Source organism: Salmo salar, chromosome 22 (genome assembly GCF_965601325.2).
Source record: "Salmo salar chromosome 22, fSalSal1, whole genome shotgun sequence".
In the NCBI taxonomy this organism is placed as follows: Eukaryota; Metazoa; Chordata; class Actinopteri; order Salmoniformes; family Salmonidae; genus Salmo; species Salmo salar.
The window spans coordinates 43,692,187-43,709,872 of NC_138312.1; the positions used below are offsets into that span (position 1 = coordinate 43,692,187).

At 41.8% G+C, this 17,686-nt stretch overlaps 1 protein-coding gene across 1 annotated transcript; it reads left to right on the forward strand.

Annotated features, from left to right (window-relative positions):
* Positions 1-164: 164 nt before the first annotated feature.
* On the forward strand, positions 165-17,550 carry LOC106583468 (solute carrier family 25 member 34). The gene is made up of 6 exons (XM_014167677.3): positions 165-365; positions 4,214-5,261; positions 9,043-9,108; positions 10,380-10,532; positions 15,941-16,075; positions 16,310-17,550. Exons 2-6 carry the CDS (start codon positions 4,737-4,739, stop codon positions 16,490-16,492), a joined length of 1,062 nt encoding a protein of 353 aa, XP_014023152.2. The 5' UTR covers positions 165-365; positions 4,214-4,736; the 3' UTR covers positions 16,493-17,550.
* The last annotated feature ends 136 nt before the right edge of the window (positions 17,551-17,686 follow it).

Consider the following 17,686-nt stretch of genomic DNA (forward strand, 5'->3'; position numbering starts at 1 on the left):
CAGGATTAGGAATCCTACTAGACAAATATCTAAACCACAGTATCAGAAGCACAGCAGTGGTCAATATGCTTTCCCCCTTTTTCCTGTGTGACACACTTCCACTCCACCCCCTCTCTCATAACTATAACCTTTTACCCAGAGAGAATCAATAGGACCAAGGCAGGGGACAGAGCTGAGCTTTCGATTGGAACAGAGCTTTTGAATGGATGTGGTGAGGTGTCGGACAGGGTTGTCTGGATTGGTTCTGGCCTAAGGCAGTAGGAGGAGACTTTCACAATGAATGGGAGTGCTGGGAACACATGTTAACTGAAGTTATCTGGCTGTGCAGGGAGGGGAAGCAGAGAGAGGAAAGGAACACAACAACAGTAAGATCTGCTTCATTTGCTATCAGAAATGTAGACATTTGTAGATATGTGCAGATTATGCAGAGTCACTCTGGGGATCAGACTTCAGTGTCTTAAGTGCTAGATTTATAACTTGTGGGCCCTCCTTACGTCCGTAATTGTAGAGTTAGTATATTTATGTGTGTGCTGTTATCGGAAGTTAATGTGTATTTTTCTTTGTACAATAAGCTGTAAAGTGACCAAACTGCAGAGGTGGAAAATATGAGTGTTATGTGACTGAGTTTTGTTGAGAAGAAATGTAGTGTCAGCTGTCCTCTTTCCTCACTTTCCTGTTACATATTATTTAAAGAAAGGGAACCAAAGAAGCAATAACACCTCTACATAACTGCTCATAACACCTCTACATAACTCCTCATAACACCTCTACATAACTGCTCATAACACCTCTACATAACTACTCATAACACCTCTACATAACTCCTCATAACACCTCTACATAACTCCTCATAACACCTCTACATAACTCCTCATAACACCTCTACATAACTCCTCATAACACCTCTACATAACTCCTCATAACACCTCTACATAACTGCTCATAACACCTCTACATAACTCCTCATAACACCTCTACATAACTGCTCATAACACCTCTACATAACTCCTCATAACACCTCTACATAACTCCTCATAACACCTCTACATAACTCCTCATAACACCTCTACATAACTCCTCATAACACCTCTACATAACTGCTCATAACACCTCTACATAACTCCTCATAACACCTCTACATAACTCCTCATAACACCTCTACATAACTGCTCATAACACCTCTACATAACTCCTCATAACACCTCTACATAACTCCTCATAACACCTCTACATAACTGCTCATAACACCTCTACATAACTCCTCATAACACCTCTACATAACTCCTCATAACACCTCTACATAACTCCTCATAACACCTCTACATAACTGCTCATAACACCTCTACATAACTCCTCATAACACCTCTACATAACTCCTCATAACACATCTACATAACTGCTCATAACACCTCTACATAACTCCTCATAACACCTCTACATAACTCCTCATAACACCTCTACATAACTCCTCATAACACCTCTACATAACTCCTCATAACACCTCTACATAACTCCTCATAACACCTCTACATAACTCCTCATAACACCTCTACATAACTCCTCATAACTCCTCTTTCCAACTCAATACTCCTCATAACACCTCTACATAACTCCTCATAACTCCTCTTTCCAACTCATAACTCCTCATAACACCTCTACATAACTCCTCATAACACCTCTACATAACTCCTCATAACACCTCTACATAACTCCTCATAACACCTCTACATAACTCCTCATAACACCTCTACATAACTCCTCATAACTCCTCTTTCCAACTCATAACTCCTCATAACACCTCTACATAACTCCTCATAACACCTCTACATAACTCCTCATAACTCCTCTTTCCAACTCATAACTCCTTATAACACCTCTACATAACTCCTCATAACACCTCTACATAACTCCTCATAACACCTCTACATAACTCCTCATAACACCTCTACATAACTCCTCATAACTCCTCTTTCCAACTCATAACTCCTCATAACACCTCTACATAACTCCTCATAACACCTCTACATAACTCCTCATAACACCTCTACATAACTCCTCATAACACCTCTACATAACTCCTCATAACTCCTCTTTCCAACTCATAACTCCTCATAACACCTCTACATAACTCCTCATAACACCTCTACATAACTCCTCATAACACCTCTACATAACTCCTCATAACACCTCTACATAACTCCTCATAACACCTCTACATAACTCCTCATAACACCTCTACATAACTCCTCATAACACCTCTACATAACTCCTCATAACTCCTCATACCACCTCTACATAACACCTCATAACACCTCTACATAACTCCTCATAACACCTCTACATAACTCCTCATAACACCTCTACATAACTCCTCATAACACCTCTACATAACTCCTCATAACACCTCTACATAACTCCTCATAACACCTCTACATAACTCCTCATAACACCTCTACATAACTCCTCATAACACCTCTACATAACTCCTCATAACTCCTCTTTCCAACTCATAACTCCTCATAACACCTCTACATAACTCCTCATAACTCCTCTTTCCAACTCATAACTCCTCATAACACCTCTACATAACTCCTCATAACACCTCTACATAACTCCTCATAACACCTCTACATAACTCCTCATAACACCTCTACATAACTCCTCATAACACCTCTACATAACTCCTCATAACACCTCTACATAACTGCTCATAACACCTCTACATAACTCCTCATAACTCCTCTTTCCAACTCATAACTCCTCATAACACCTCTACATAACTCCTCATAACTCCTCTTTCCAACTCATAACTCCTCATAACACCTCTACATAAGTCCTCATAACACCTCTACATAACTCCTCATAACACCTCTACATAACTGCTCATAACACCTCTACATAACTCCTCATAACACCTCTACATAACTGTTCATAACACCTCTACATAACTCCTCATAACACCTCTACATAACTCCTCATAACTCCTCTTTCCAACTCATAACTCCTCATAACACCTCTACATAACTCCTCATAACACCTCTACATAACTCCTCATAACTCCTCTTTCCAACTCATAACTCCTTATAACACCTCTACATAACTCCTCATAACACCTCTACATAACTCCTCATAACACCTCTACATAACTCCTCATAACACCTCTACATAACTCCTCATAACTCCTCTTTCCAACTCATAACTCCTCATAACACCTCTACATAACTCCTCATAACACCTCTACATAACTCCTCATAACACCTCTACATAACTCCTCATAACTCCTCTTTCCAACTCATAACTGCTCATAACACCTCTACATAACTCCTCATAACACCTCTACATAACTGCTCATAACACCTCTACATAACTCCTCATAACACCTCTACATAACTCCTCATAACACCTCTACATAACTGCTCATAACACCTCTACATAACTGCTCATAACACCTCTACATAACTCCTCATAACACCTCTACATAACTCCTCATAACTCCTCATACCACCTCTACATAACACCTCATAACTCCTCATAACACCTCTACATAACTCCTCATAACACCTCTACATAACACCTCATAACATCTCTACATAACACCTCATAACACCTCTACATAACTCCTCATAACACCTCTACATAACTCCTCATAACACCTCTACATAACACCTCATAACACCTCTACATAACTCCTCATAACTCCTGATAAGTTCCTTCATTATTTTACAGGCTCTGCTGTCTCTCAAGTTGGGCCAGATCTCTTGGCTGGACTTCCTCAATGATCATTGCACATATAGACATGTTAGCTCAGTGAACAAACACAACCCTTTAACCCATGAGTCTAAGCCCTGTCTAAGCCGGGGGGGTTCTACTAAGCTATATGGAATTATTTTAAGAAGGTCATACCAAGGATCATTTAGCTATTTGATTTAGAATTTTAAGGACCCTTGAAGTGTAAAAAAAAAAAAAAAAAAGCCTTACTGCTATTAGCCCATACAAATGCATTGAATAACAGATTCACTACATGGAACAACAGATAGTCCACCTAAAAATCAAAAGGAAGTTTGTTCTTAAGTGTCTGCCTTATATCTGTGAGATGTAAGAAACAGGAAACATTATTATTATATATATTGTTTTACATGTATTTAACCACTTATGTTTTGGGCACTAAACAGTCTCCTTATATACTTCCATTCATTTGTTCAACTGGTACTAGGGGACGTTCAGAGGAGTCTTGTGAGGCCTGTGGGTCTCCTAGAGGAAAACAACCAACATGTACGTGTTCGTGAGAGTCTCACCTTTACACAGAGGGGTGACAGGCTCTGCTGTCTCTCAAGTTGGACCAGATATCTTGGCTGAACTTCCTCAATGATCATTGCACATGTAGACATGTTAGCTCAGTGAACAAACACAATCCTTTAACCCAATTCATCAATGTTTTCAAGAACATTGAGGACCTCAAGATGTAACTATACTTATGGACAGACTGGCATGAGGCATCTAAGACCATCATCCCAGAAACACTGAGCACCAATGGCAGAGGAGCACAGTAACAGGAGTACAGTTCACATGTGACGTCATATCAGGCAGTAATCACGGACTTCTTATCATACCAGTCACCGTCAGCCGTACCCAGTAGTACACTCCATACCCTCTCACCCATCTGGAAGCCCTGACATAGCCTGGGCAGTGGGTAGACTCATCACCCAGGAAACAATTGGACACTCCGCACTTCAGAGATGACCGGTACCCAGCTTCTAAACTACCCTGCCACAGACTTTCGCTTCAGGTCTCCCAACTCCCACTCTATTCAGCTCCATTCAGTTGCCATGACATCCCCAATCCCCCCTCTTTCCCGGGCCGCCACGGTCACCTCGCCGCAGCTCCCTCTGGCCCTGTGGCCCCCGCTGGACTTTGCCTTGGGTGCGTTGTCGTGCTGCGGGGCCTGTGTGTTCACTAACCCCCTGGAGGTGGTGAAGACGCGACTGCAGCTGCAGGGAGAGCTGCGGGCGCGGGGGACCTACCAGCGGCACTACCGCGGGGTGGTCCAGGCCCTATGGGTGGTGGGTAGGACAGACGGGCTCCGCGGGCTGCAGAAGGGGCTCTCGGCTGGGCTGTTGTACCAGGGTTTGATGAACGGTGTGAGGCTGGGCTTCTACTCCTACTGTGATGCCGTGGGGGTCACTGCAGCCCGAGGAGGGAGTCTGATGTCAGGAGCCATCGCCGGGGCTCTGGGGGCCATCATCGCCTCTCCTGCCTATCTGGTGAGTAGCATGTTTGTTTTGTTGTTTCTCTCGTAGTCAATAGCTTTGTAAAAGGTAAAGCGGTATTGAAGGCACTTGGGGTCATAATGTACATACATAACATATATAGCATCTACAGTATTTACAGTGTAACGTCCCTCCCACTCTGTCTGCTGGGATCTCCTGTTTGGTGGTCTGCTTGTTGCAGGAGGCCAGTGGGCAGAGCTGGGAGGATCGTCAGCTGATGTGGCGTGCCTGGGCAGGCTTGGCCTGCAGGCTATAAAGGGAGGCCACATCAGCCAACACTCTCTCTCTTCCCTGACTGGCAGGCTGGTTTCCACCACCTTATGTTTTTTTTGGTCTGTTTTCACCATATAACAACCTCTCCACTCATCCACACTGCATACACTACTGATCCTACAGACGTCCACAGCTTGTGTTACATTGTTGTATTTATTATTATTTTGTTTAATACATGTATTCCTTTATACATTTAAGTCATGCGTGGTCTCCCTTTGATGTTACGAAATATGAGCCAGGTCTTAACAACAGTATTTACCCTATATTGTAAAAATTGATAAACAACAGCAAATCAGCTCAAATCTCTTCCAAAGTTTTCCCACAGAATAGAGAGATATGCTGTTATGGCTAGGGGGCAGTATTTTCACAGCTGGATAAAAAACGTACCCGATTTAATCTGATTATTAGTCCTGCCCAGAAACTAGAATATGCATATAATTATTGGCTTTGGATAGAAAACACCCTAAAGTTTCTAAAACTGTTTGAATGGTGTCTGTGAGTATAACAGAACTCATTTGGCAGGCCAAAACGTGAGAAGATTCTGTACAGGAAGTACCCTGTCTGACCATTTCTTGAACTTCTTTGCCATCTCTATCCATTACAAAGGATCTCTGCTCTAACGTGACACTTCCTACGTCTCACATGGTCTCTCAGAGCCCGGGAAAAAGCTGAATGACGTAATTCAAAGCCCTGGCTGAAACACACGAGCGCTTTTGCTAAGTGGTCTATCAGAGGACAAAGTGCTTAGGCTCGTGCACTGGCCGCCCCCGTCTTTGTGTTTTTCCCTCTATTTGCCGAAACACAGATTCCCGGTCGGAATATTATCGCTTTTTTACGAGAAAAATGGCATAAAAATTGATTTTAAACAGCGGTTGACATGCTTCGAAGTACGGTAATGAAATATTTAGAAATCTTTTGTCACGAAATGCGCCATGCGCACGACCCTTATTTACCATTCGGATAGTGTCTAGAACGCACAAACAAAATGCCGCTATTTCTATATAACGATGGATTATTTTGGACCAAACCAACATTTGTTATTGAAGTAGAAGTCCTGGGAGTGCATTCTGACGAAGAACAGGAAAGGTAATCAAACTTTTCTAATAGTAAATCTGATATTGGTGAGTGCTAAACTTGGTGGGTGTCTAAATAGCTAGCCCTGTGATGCCGAGCTATCTACTGAGATTATTGTAAAATGTGCTTTCACCGAAAAGCTATTTTAAAATCGAGTGCATAGAGGAGTTCTGTATCTATAATTCTTAAAATAATTGTTATGTTTTTTGTGAACGTTTATCGTGAGTAATTTAGTAAATTCACCGGAGGTTTGCTAGTTCTGAACGTCACATGCTAATGTAAAAAAGCTGGTTTTTGATATAAATATGAACTTGATTGAACAAAACATGCATGCATTGTATAACATAATGTCCTAGGGTTGTCATCTGATGAAGATCATCAAAGGTTAGTGCTGCATTTAGCTGTGGTTTTGTTTTTTGTGACATTATATGCTAGCTTGAAAAATGGGTGTCTGATTATTTCTGGCTGGGTACTCTGCTGACATAATCTAATGTTTTGCTTTCGCTGTAAAGCCTTTTTGAAATCGGACAGTGTGGTTAGATAAAGGAGAGTCTTGTCTTTAAAATGCTGTGAAATAGTCATATGTTTGAAAAATGGAAGTTTTTGTATTTTTGAGGAATTTGTAATTCGCGCCACGCCTATCATTGGATATTGGAGCAGGTGTTCCGCTAGCGGAACGTCTACTGTATGTTATCATATACAAACGTAAGCAACGTTTGAATTGATTATGTTTTAGTCAAATGTTATATCTGTTTGGGCTTCTTGCCGTCAATTTGCAGCCTATAAATTATTTGTAATTATGTTATGGCCCCCTTACCATCCGCTCAAGAAAAAATCGTCCCGCGGCTGAATCTAGTTGATGATCCCTGTGTTAAGGACAGACGCTGGGAGACGAGAAGCAAGTACAGGGAGTGAACATTTAATAAACAATGGACATGAAACAGAACACGGACAGCGTCTGCACAGGGGAAAACAAATCGACAATAATGCTGACACTGAGAACAAACTGAGGACAGACAGATATAGAGGGGCAAACAACAAAGTGAAGGAGTCCAGGTGAGTCCAATGAGTGCTGATGCGCGTAATGATGATGACAGGTGTGTGTAATGATTACGTTCCAGAGAGGCGCTCGAGGGCGCCAGAGAGGGTGAGCTGGAGCAGGCGTGACACCCTGCCCTACAGTATGTGCCCCAATTTCACAACAAAGGCTTTTTGAGCACTCAGTGCATCATACCTTATGGAGTATAATCATAAGTGTCATAAATATTGCACCAACCACGTTCCCTGTTATGAGAACCTGGGGCATTTGTGCAGGTGCTGTAAATACAATTATAAACTGGGTGGTTCGAGCCCTGAATGCTGATTGGTTGACAACCATGATATATCAGACCCTATACCACGGGTATGACAAAACATGTATTTTTACTGCTCTAATTACGCTGGTAACCAGTTTATAATAGCAATGAGGTACCTCGGGGGTTTGTGGTATATGGCCAATATACCATGGCTAAGGGCTGTGTCCAGGCACTCCGCGTAAGAACAGCCCTAAGCCATGGCATATACCACACCCTCTTGTGCATTATTGCTTAAATCTATCAAGTCAGCCAGCTCAGCGTGTTACGTATCATGTTATGTTCAGGGATGTGATTGTTACTGTGCGAAGGGCAGTGGCTTCTACAGTGGCTGTGTATTTCCCCATGCGTTCAGGCAGTTGCCACTCACTTGTATAATTTCCTTATAATAACCCATATAATAACCCATATAATGGCCCTCATATACTCATGCTACTGTTGTTGTTGTCTTGGCTGCATCTGTTGCTCAATACATCAATGTAGCCGCATAATCTCTTCAGCATTCTGAAAACACTATACATATAGATATGTTTCTGAGTATCTGGGTCACTAAATATACCTGGCATGTATCCACTTCCAAGCACTACCCAAAATACTTCCCAGCACTCCCTCCTGTCCTTTTTGGCAGTGTATGAAGGTAAGCGAGACAGAACGATAGAAAGAGATTTCTGATTACACCCGGTGTGTGAGAAAGAGCAGGGAGGGCTCGGCCGCCGGAATATGTGTGCATGTATACTGTGGGAGCCAAACTCATCTCAATAACCTAAGTAACGGTCATTGAGAGAGAGAGCGAGAAAGTGAGAGCGCGAGAGAGAGATGAACAGTGAGGACAGACAGATGTGAAATTGAGGTCATAGACAACCTGAAGGGGTGTGTGTGCAGAGTGCTGAAAAACGTGTACATGTTGTGTAACTAATACCAGGTGTAACCACTGAACAGTGTGTCTCTATTTATTGACAGGGTTGTGCTTCTTTAATTATAGGGTGATGTACTGCAAAGGCTCTCTTTGCAATGCTGTGTATGTCAAATGTGTATTCAATACATTGAAGAATCTATGTCTTATTTTTCCTCCACAGGTGAAGACACATCTGCAGGCCCAGACAGTTGAGGCCATCGCAGTGGGTCACCAGCACAACCATCAGGTGATGGGTGTATGCGTGTGTGTACATGTGTATCACATGTGGATGCAGGACATCTGTTCCCTGTGTTCAAGACCTGGCAATATTTTTCTTTTGTATTTTACCCTTTTTCTCCCCACTTTTGATCTTGTCTCATCGCTGCAACTCCCCAACGGGCTCGGGAGACGAAGGTCGAGTCATGTGTCCTCCGAAACATGACCTGCCAAACTGTGCTTCTTAACACCCGCACACTTAACACGGAAGCCAGCCGTACTAATGTGTCAGAGGAAACACCGTTCACCTGACTACCGAGGTCAGCCTGCAGGTGCCCGGGCCGCCACAAGGAGTCGCTAAAGCGCGATGAGCCAAGTAAAGCCCCCCCCCAACCAAACCCTCCCCTAACCGGGACGACACTGGGCCAATTGTGTAACACCCTATGGGACTCCCGATCACGGCTGGTTGTGATACAGCCCACTATCGAACCCGGGTCTGTAGTGATGCCTCTAGCACTGCGATGCAGTGCCTTAGACCGCTGCGCCACTCAGGATGCCCCATGCCAATACATGTTTAATGATGGCTCTGATTTTGCAAAAATACTGTATTTCAGTTTCAGAGGTAGGGGCAAACATGCTTTATTTTGTCTTGGTACTCCTCTCACACTTACAATAAAACAGCGTTTCCCAAACTTGGTCCTTGGGACCCAAGGGGTGCACGTTTTGGTTTTTGCCTTAACACTACACAGCTGATTCAAATGACCAAAGCTTGATGATTAGTTGATTATTTGAATCAGCTGTGTAGTGCTAGGGCAGAAACCAAAACGTGCACCTCTTGGGGTCCCAAGGACCCTGCAGTGAAGCTCAAGGCAATGTATAGATCTAAGGTATGCAGGTTTTCTACAGTAAACTCAACTGGTACAATATCCCTTTGTGTGTGCCATATGCTGAAGCAATCCAATACCCTGACACACTATCATTTGTGGGCAAAATGTCCACAAGTGATGTAAGTGCAGAGTTCATAACTTAATAGTAGAAAAATGTCCATACTTCAGAGAGGGATTTCCATTTGAAAACACTTTCACATTCAACAGCGAGAAGCACTTGGCTATATATGGTAGCCTACACATGTGGTTCGACACTTCCAACTTTTCTCCCTCAAAATGAGTCTGTCTTCTTCTGAATTTGCTTTACAAGCCAGTTGCCTCTAGCTACAGTTTACTAGAGCATACCTCTCCACACCTTGTGGTAAAAAGAAGCAAAGCACTTTAACTGATGGAGGATCCCCTTTCCCTCCCTCAGGGGGTGATGAGTGCCTTCGCCAATATCTACTGGCGGGAGGGCGTGGCGGGGCTGTGGAGGGGTGTGAACGGGGCTGTGCCTCGAGTCATGGTGGGATCTGCCACCCAACTGGCCACCTTCAGCTCCACCAAAGAATGGGTGGCACGCCTGCAGGTAACTATAGAAACCATGTATCGCACTACCAGACTGTGTTGCCTATTGCGTTACAAGCCAGGTGTCACACATGCAGATGACAATTATAGTACAGTACCAGCAGATAAGGATGGTGTATATAGATTAGGGTTGTCTGTTATTGTCATGCAAAATACTGCCGGTCTCACGGTAATTGGCTGTTAATTAACATAAACATGTTTAGCATCTCCAGGCCTCCACTCATACAAGCTGCATACAAACCGCTGATGCACTCCTTTGGAACATCTACATTGAAAAAAGTATAATAAATCAATTTAATATACACCATCACAATAAATCCATTATTTATTTTAGTCATGTCTAAATAAACATTATGATATGAAGAAAATGTATCACGAACAGAATATAAGTTGGCCTACTGTATGTTATCTGGCTATGCTTCATGCCATAGGCTGTAGGCTTGTTCATTTAGCTGACAAGATATGCGTATAAATCCCATGCCATTATTTTATATTATATGATTTTAGAGTAAGAAGAATATAATTGAACTTAGCTGAATAAAATAGAAAGGATATTTTTGCAACTCTGGGGCGAGTGCGCATATGAAGTGGCTATGTTGAATGTACAAGTGATCATTTGAAACAAGTCCTATAGGGTAATAGCGGGTAACTGGACCTCAGTGCACTCAACAAAGCCTTACTGAGATCGCACTTCCAGATGCCCACAATAGAAAATATTCTACCAGAAATATGCAACGCAAAGGTATTCTCAGTACTCAATGTCAAAAATTGATATTGGCAAGTCAAACTTGAGCAGCTATCTAACAACTTCCTGGACACCTGTAGGCAGATGTAGATGGCTGAGAATGGAATTTTGAATCAAGCCAGCAACTGAAGAATACCAGTGCAGACAGTGTGAAGCACTACAGGGACTAAAAGGAGTGAGTATGATCGCAGATGACATTCTACTCTATGGATGTGGTGACACACATGAAGAGGCGATGGCAGAAACCTTACAGCTTTCCTGCAGAGAGCAAGAGATGTCAACCTGAAGCTTAACAAAAAGACTCTGGTTAAAGCTACCTAGTGTGACATACATGGGTCATCTTCTCACCGCAGAGGGCCTTCGCCCTGACCCAGAGAAAATAACAGCATTCAGAACATGGGTACACCGACCGACATCAAGTCACAACAGCGGCTGTTGGGGTTTATGAACTATCTTGCAAAATTCATGCCCCATCTTCCTGATGTGTGTGAGCCGCTCAGAAGTCTGACTGACAAGGACATTGAATGGACATGGCTACCACAGCATGACATAGCAGTTGAGTCTATCAAACAGTTAGTCACACAATACCCAGTGCTCAAATACTACGACCTGAATGATGAAGTTACACTGCAGTGTGATGCCAGTGAGACAGGTTTGGGCACAGCCTTCTACAGAAAGGACAACTTGTTGCGTTTGCCTCCAGAACATTGACTCAGACAGAACAAAGCTATGCACAGATTGAGAAAGAATATCTCTCCATTGTTTTTGCATGTAACAAGTTTGACCAGTATCTGCATGGCAGAGAGTTCATCACAATACACAGCGACCACAAACGGCTTGAAACGATCTTCAAGAAATTCCTACTCATAACTCCTCCTCGACTCAAACAGGAGTGCTATCTTCATTTGTTGATTAAAGAAAGATGTTATCAGATGTCGCCAAGCCAATAGATGGCGCTGCTGTTATGTGTATCTGAGTGTGATACTATATAGTACTAGTGAGCCAAGTTAGGCATTACTTACTATGCACTGAATGGAGCTGTATGGATGCTACAGAGTGATGCTGAAGTAAAGACTTTCTAATCAACAATACCTAGCTCTTATATGGAATAAACACCATACAAAACAATATGTCGGATGAATGTGTTGGGGCAACTCGCCCCCGCCCCCCCCCAATTTAGCTAGTTTATGCTAACTTGCTCTAGCAACTTCACTAGCAGTAAATAATAGCCAGCTAGCTAGTTAGCATAAGCTGCAAGGAGTGCTAGCTAGCAACCTTACTACTAAGTCATCTGAGGTAAAATACATAAAATAGATGGCGTAACTTAATTGCAGTTAATGTTACTTTATAGCCTTTTAGCTATTTTACACAGCATTTAATGTCAAATAAAGAGAGCTTTTCAATTGACATCTCTCGCCCTGTTTTCAGTCACAGGTGGGGACTGAATTAGGTGTGAGCAGTGCAGGAGGTGGGCTCATGAGTTGTGCTCCAATTGTACTGGAGATAGCTTTATTTGTGACCTATGTACAAATTAGAATCTTGCAATAGCAGAGCATAAGAGTTGCCACATCAATGTTACACTGAATTAAGTGAAGTTACTGTTATTGTTATTAAATGATATATTCCAATGTTATATAATGTTATATGTTATATTCCATTCCAATATTATATTTAAATTAATATTTTTTAAAACAACTATTGAAAATCTTTTGCTCCTGAATGTCATTTTAAAGACTGCTGGGATTTAAAATCTTGCATTATTCAAATAATATTTAGTGCAATTGTACATAATGAATTGTTTGGAAAGGGAACAACAAAGAAGGAACAAAGAAAATGAATGTGCAGGTGAGTTAAAGAGGGATAAATCTCCTCATAGTGCGGATATTAATGTTGACGTGCAACACCATTTCCCCCCCATATTTTATTTAAATAATTAAAATAAGACAACTAGAATTTGCTTTTACGTCTTACTTAATAAATCATTTCTAAATAAAATGGATTAAATACATTTTAACACACGTGTGTGAAACCATATGCCATAATCTTCTACTGGGGTAATTGACACCTCCGGGGATTGTTAAGAAACACCCCTTTTCTAAAAACAACATTCATGAAATAACAAAAAAAGTGTAAACTGTAGCCATTTATTTCCCTTTATAGTTTATTTGCATAACTTTTGAATTATATAAACCTTAGAATGTCTCAGAAATCAAAACATATGTAATTTATTATTATTTGACCCTGCTGGTCATCTATGAACATTTGAACATCTTGGCCATGTTCTGTTATAATCTCCACCCGGCACAGCCAGAAGAGGACTGACCACCCCTCATAGCCTGGTTCCTCTCTAGGTTATTTCCTAGGTTCTGGCCTTTCTAGGGAGTTTTTCCTAGCCACCGTGCTTCTACACCTGCATTGCTTGCTGTTTGGGGTTTTAGGCTGGGTTTCTGTACAGCACTTTGTGACATCAGCTGATGTAAGAAGGGCTTTATAAATACATTTGATTGATTGATTGATGAGCTGCATGATGCGACTATAGGCTATTGATGATTTGAGAAAGTCGCAAAAAATCTTGCACCCTGTTTAATGCCTCAGACTTCACAGCCGTTCTCTCATCAAGTGATCATATTTTCACCTATCAGACTATTCTCAATTTAATTTTGTCTTTACTAATATGTACAAGTAGTTTCGCTTTAGAGTGGCCCGTTATCAGATGGGCAGGAACAGTGGCAGGGGGAAAAAACATGTCATTTGTATGCACTGGAATAGCGAATGGAGGCCGCGTGCATTCCCGCTGGTCCGTTTTTCAGTGACACCTGGTAGGCTACTACGGTTTTACTACTCTGGTGATTAATATGATCAGCTGAGAAATAAATATAAGAACACTTATTTCACTCCACTCATCAACCACTATTTGCGGTGCATGCTCTCGCTGTGCGACAGGTGATATTCCGCCCAAACTCTGTATGTCATGAGATCTACAACCCTGTTCCTGCAGTGCTGAATTTGATAAACCAAGCGAAATCTGTTCGGAAACATTGATAGTATGCAAACATGTTTTCACAACGAAACATATTAAACTAAACTGCTGACAGCCCCACTGCATGCTCGATAAAGAAATAAAGAAGAAAGAGGAGATGGAAACGCATGGTGTCATAGGGGCCGTTGAATGGAGACCAAGGCACAGCGTGTATAGTGCTCATTCTTTGATTTAATGAATACAAAACAAGAAAACGACCAACAGTCCCGTCAGGTACTCTAGACTAAACGGAAACAACCACCCACAAAACCCCATGAAAAACAGGCTGCCTAAGTATGGCTTCCAATCAGAGACAACGATAGACAGCTGCCTCTGATTGGAAACCATACCTGGCCACAACATAGAAAATGACAACATAGAATGAAACTCTAGACAACCCACATAGAAAACAGAAAACCCAAAACACATAGACGAAACACCCCCCTGTCACGCCCTGACCAATCTAGTAGGGAAAAATGACCTCATACCAGGGTCAGGACGTGACACATGGTGGTGAAATATTCTGTATAGCCACCCCATTAATAATGCAAATATAAAAAATGCCCTATTACTAGGCTATTCAAAATCAAATAAAAATGAATTATAATTGTAAGCTACCTGTAAGCCGCCCTGCACAATCAATGAACCAACAGCATTGCCTAGGCCTATACGTTCTCTCCCAGACTGATGGATATACATGTTGGAGTGTAGCATAAGGTAACCAGTCCATCCAGTATGGATAATAATACAGTCCACACTCAACAGCCATTACTCAAAGTTGTTTCATTTTGGAGTAAGGCTAGACAAATTATGTACCAAAGACATCTTAAATCAGTTGTGTTTTATGTTTTCTGCCATGCGTAATATGCGGTAGGCTATGTATTGTATAAGGCACACTCATTAAAAAAAAAATTAAATTGGGTTTATAAGCCTATGCATATGGATGTTTTGAATGAATCCTCACCTTAGAAAGCTGTCCATTTCATTGTTCGGCTTTGAAACAACATCCACAACGACCATATTTTACACTCAGTTTCAACCTGTTGTTGAAACTTTTTTCTTCAAATTGATCATCACAGTGAGGGGAGTTTTAAAAACAGGACACATTTACATTTTAGTCATTTAGCAGACGCTCTTATCCAGAGCAACTTACAGTAGTGAATGCATACATTTCATACATTTTTTCCCCGTACTGATCCCCCGTGGGAATCAAACCCACAACCCTGGCGTTGCAAACACCATGCTCTACCAACTGAGCCACACGGGACCAGGATACTGTTTTGATGATGTGTTTGAAGTGATTTTCGATTGCATGTGCATTGATGTCAGAGTGGTTAGAGGGAAAGTAGAGCCCTGAGTACCAGGCCATTAGCGACCTGGTGGTCATTAGCAAGTTGGGTACTACCAAAGCATGTCCAGAGTGCTAAAAGGAGACTACCGTGACTCAATGGCCACGTGGAATTTTACTGCAGTCATGACTCATGACTGCCGGTGTGTCCATAACAGTGACCAGTCCTAATCTAGAACCATTGATTGTTTCTGAGTTGATTGTTCTTTTACAAGGTACATATGATACAAGAAGCCAACAAGATACGAATAATCTGGCACCCCTACTGTTAGTTTATTTCTCTCTGTGTCTTTGTAGTGGTACAGTCCAAATAGCTGGCTGGTTGCCTTGACAGCTGCCTGTATCAGTGGAGTCGCAGTGACAATCACCATGACCCCGTTTGATGTCATCAGCACCCGCCTCTACAACCAGCCAGTGGATGAGCATCATAGTGTGAGCCTTTTTTCAATATCTTGTTGTCTGTCATCCATCATTATTGGCATTGCCCAATTCACCCTGATATTCCCTAGCCTCTCTCTTGGCTTCTAAGTACCTTGCCTTCTCCATATACTGTACACCCCTAGCTCTTAGCTGTTCACCTCAAATATATATAAATATCTACACTGTAACTATCTATAGCTGTTGAACTCACAGTTATATCCTCTGCCTCTCTTGCCTGTCTGTTAGGGTCGGCTGTACCAGGGCTTCTCAGACTGTCTGGTGAAGGTGTGTCGGACCGAAGGTCTGCTAGGGCTTTATAAAGGCATGGGCCCTGTATTCTTCCGCCTGTGCCCTCACACCATTCTCAGCATGCTCTTCTGGGACCTGATGAGACAGAGAGCCTTCCAGGATGTCCAGAACCAGAGCTGAAGAGAAGAGGATATTCAGCCAATCCTGGATGACAATGGAAGTTGAATTTAAAAAATAATGATTAATTACTAAACCCAACAGGTTTCGGTCTGTTGCCTTCGTTAGAGCCAGATCTGAGACAGAGGGCCTCATACTGTACATGGACAGAGTTGAGGTTTAATAATTGACAGGTCCATTGGTGGAGAGAAGGAGAGACATTGAGGAGTAGACACTCTTGTACTCACTCAGACAGGAAGGATACATAATGGCTTGACATACATCACTTAACTTGGCTTAAACAACTTGATCCATCTCCGGTTTATTTTACTGACACTGCAAGTTGCTGGACAGTGATGTTGAAGGAGGATATGGAAGATGAGGCTCACTCCATGCCTAAGCCTTAAAGGGGCAATCTGCAGTTGCTATATACATTTCTGGACTTATACATAAATTATACGTATCCATTGATTCTTAAAGAATATAACTTAGAATTTCTTCATGAGCTTAGTTCAAATGGAATACTCCATCAGAACCCAAAATATAAGCTTGTTTTACTCCAGTGTTTGTAAACAAAATGTAAATGTAAATAAACACTATATATCCTCAACATGGTTACAACTATAATTTTGATATGATGGATGGTCAGTCCTTGCATCCATAGTTCTGTCTATGAATTTAAGAGTGGGTTCATTTCTCCAGCCACATCCTTCAACTTTGACCAAAACAGGAATCGGGAGGTCTCTTTCATTTTTTTATGGATTCAACTGCTGATTGCCACTTTAAGGTCAAAAGTCAAACTGTGCACAAGAAGGCCCATTATTAATGAAGCAAGATGAAGGTTGGTCAGATCAACAATTCTGTGTAATTTGTGCCTTTTATTCTAGGTTAGTGACCTGGATAATTTTCAGGCAACAGTTTTACTGATATGTTTGTCGTTTCCATGTAATGTGTGAAAATAAAAATGCTTTGACTTGTGCATGTCTGAAGATGAGAAAAATGTAAGATCATTTGAACTAACTGAAGTATATGTATAATTGTTATATTGAGTTGCTATTAATAAAGACCATTCTACTTTAAAATTGGAATACACATCTGTTTTAACATTCACAGACCCCATTGACGGCACAGATGAGTACCCCAGCCTAGCTTCTGAGAATGCATTTCTTAAAGACAACAGCCTAATCGAGCAGATTCCCTTGATGCGATTTCAGACAA

Excerpts from the sequence above, each read along its gene's own strand:
- LOC106583468 (XM_014167677.3), top strand. The coding sequence starts at position 4,737 with ATGACCGGTACCCAGCTTCTAAACTACCCTGCCACAGACTTTCGCTTC. Across the intron at positions 9,109-10,379 it reads GTCACCAGCACAACCATCAG|GGGGTGATGAGTGCCTTCGC; the intron begins GTGATGGGTGTA and ends TCCCTCCCTCAG. Across the intron at positions 16,076-16,309 it reads CAGTGGATGAGCATCATAGT|GGTCGGCTGTACCAGGGCTT; the intron begins GTGAGCCTTTTT and ends CCTGTCTGTTAG.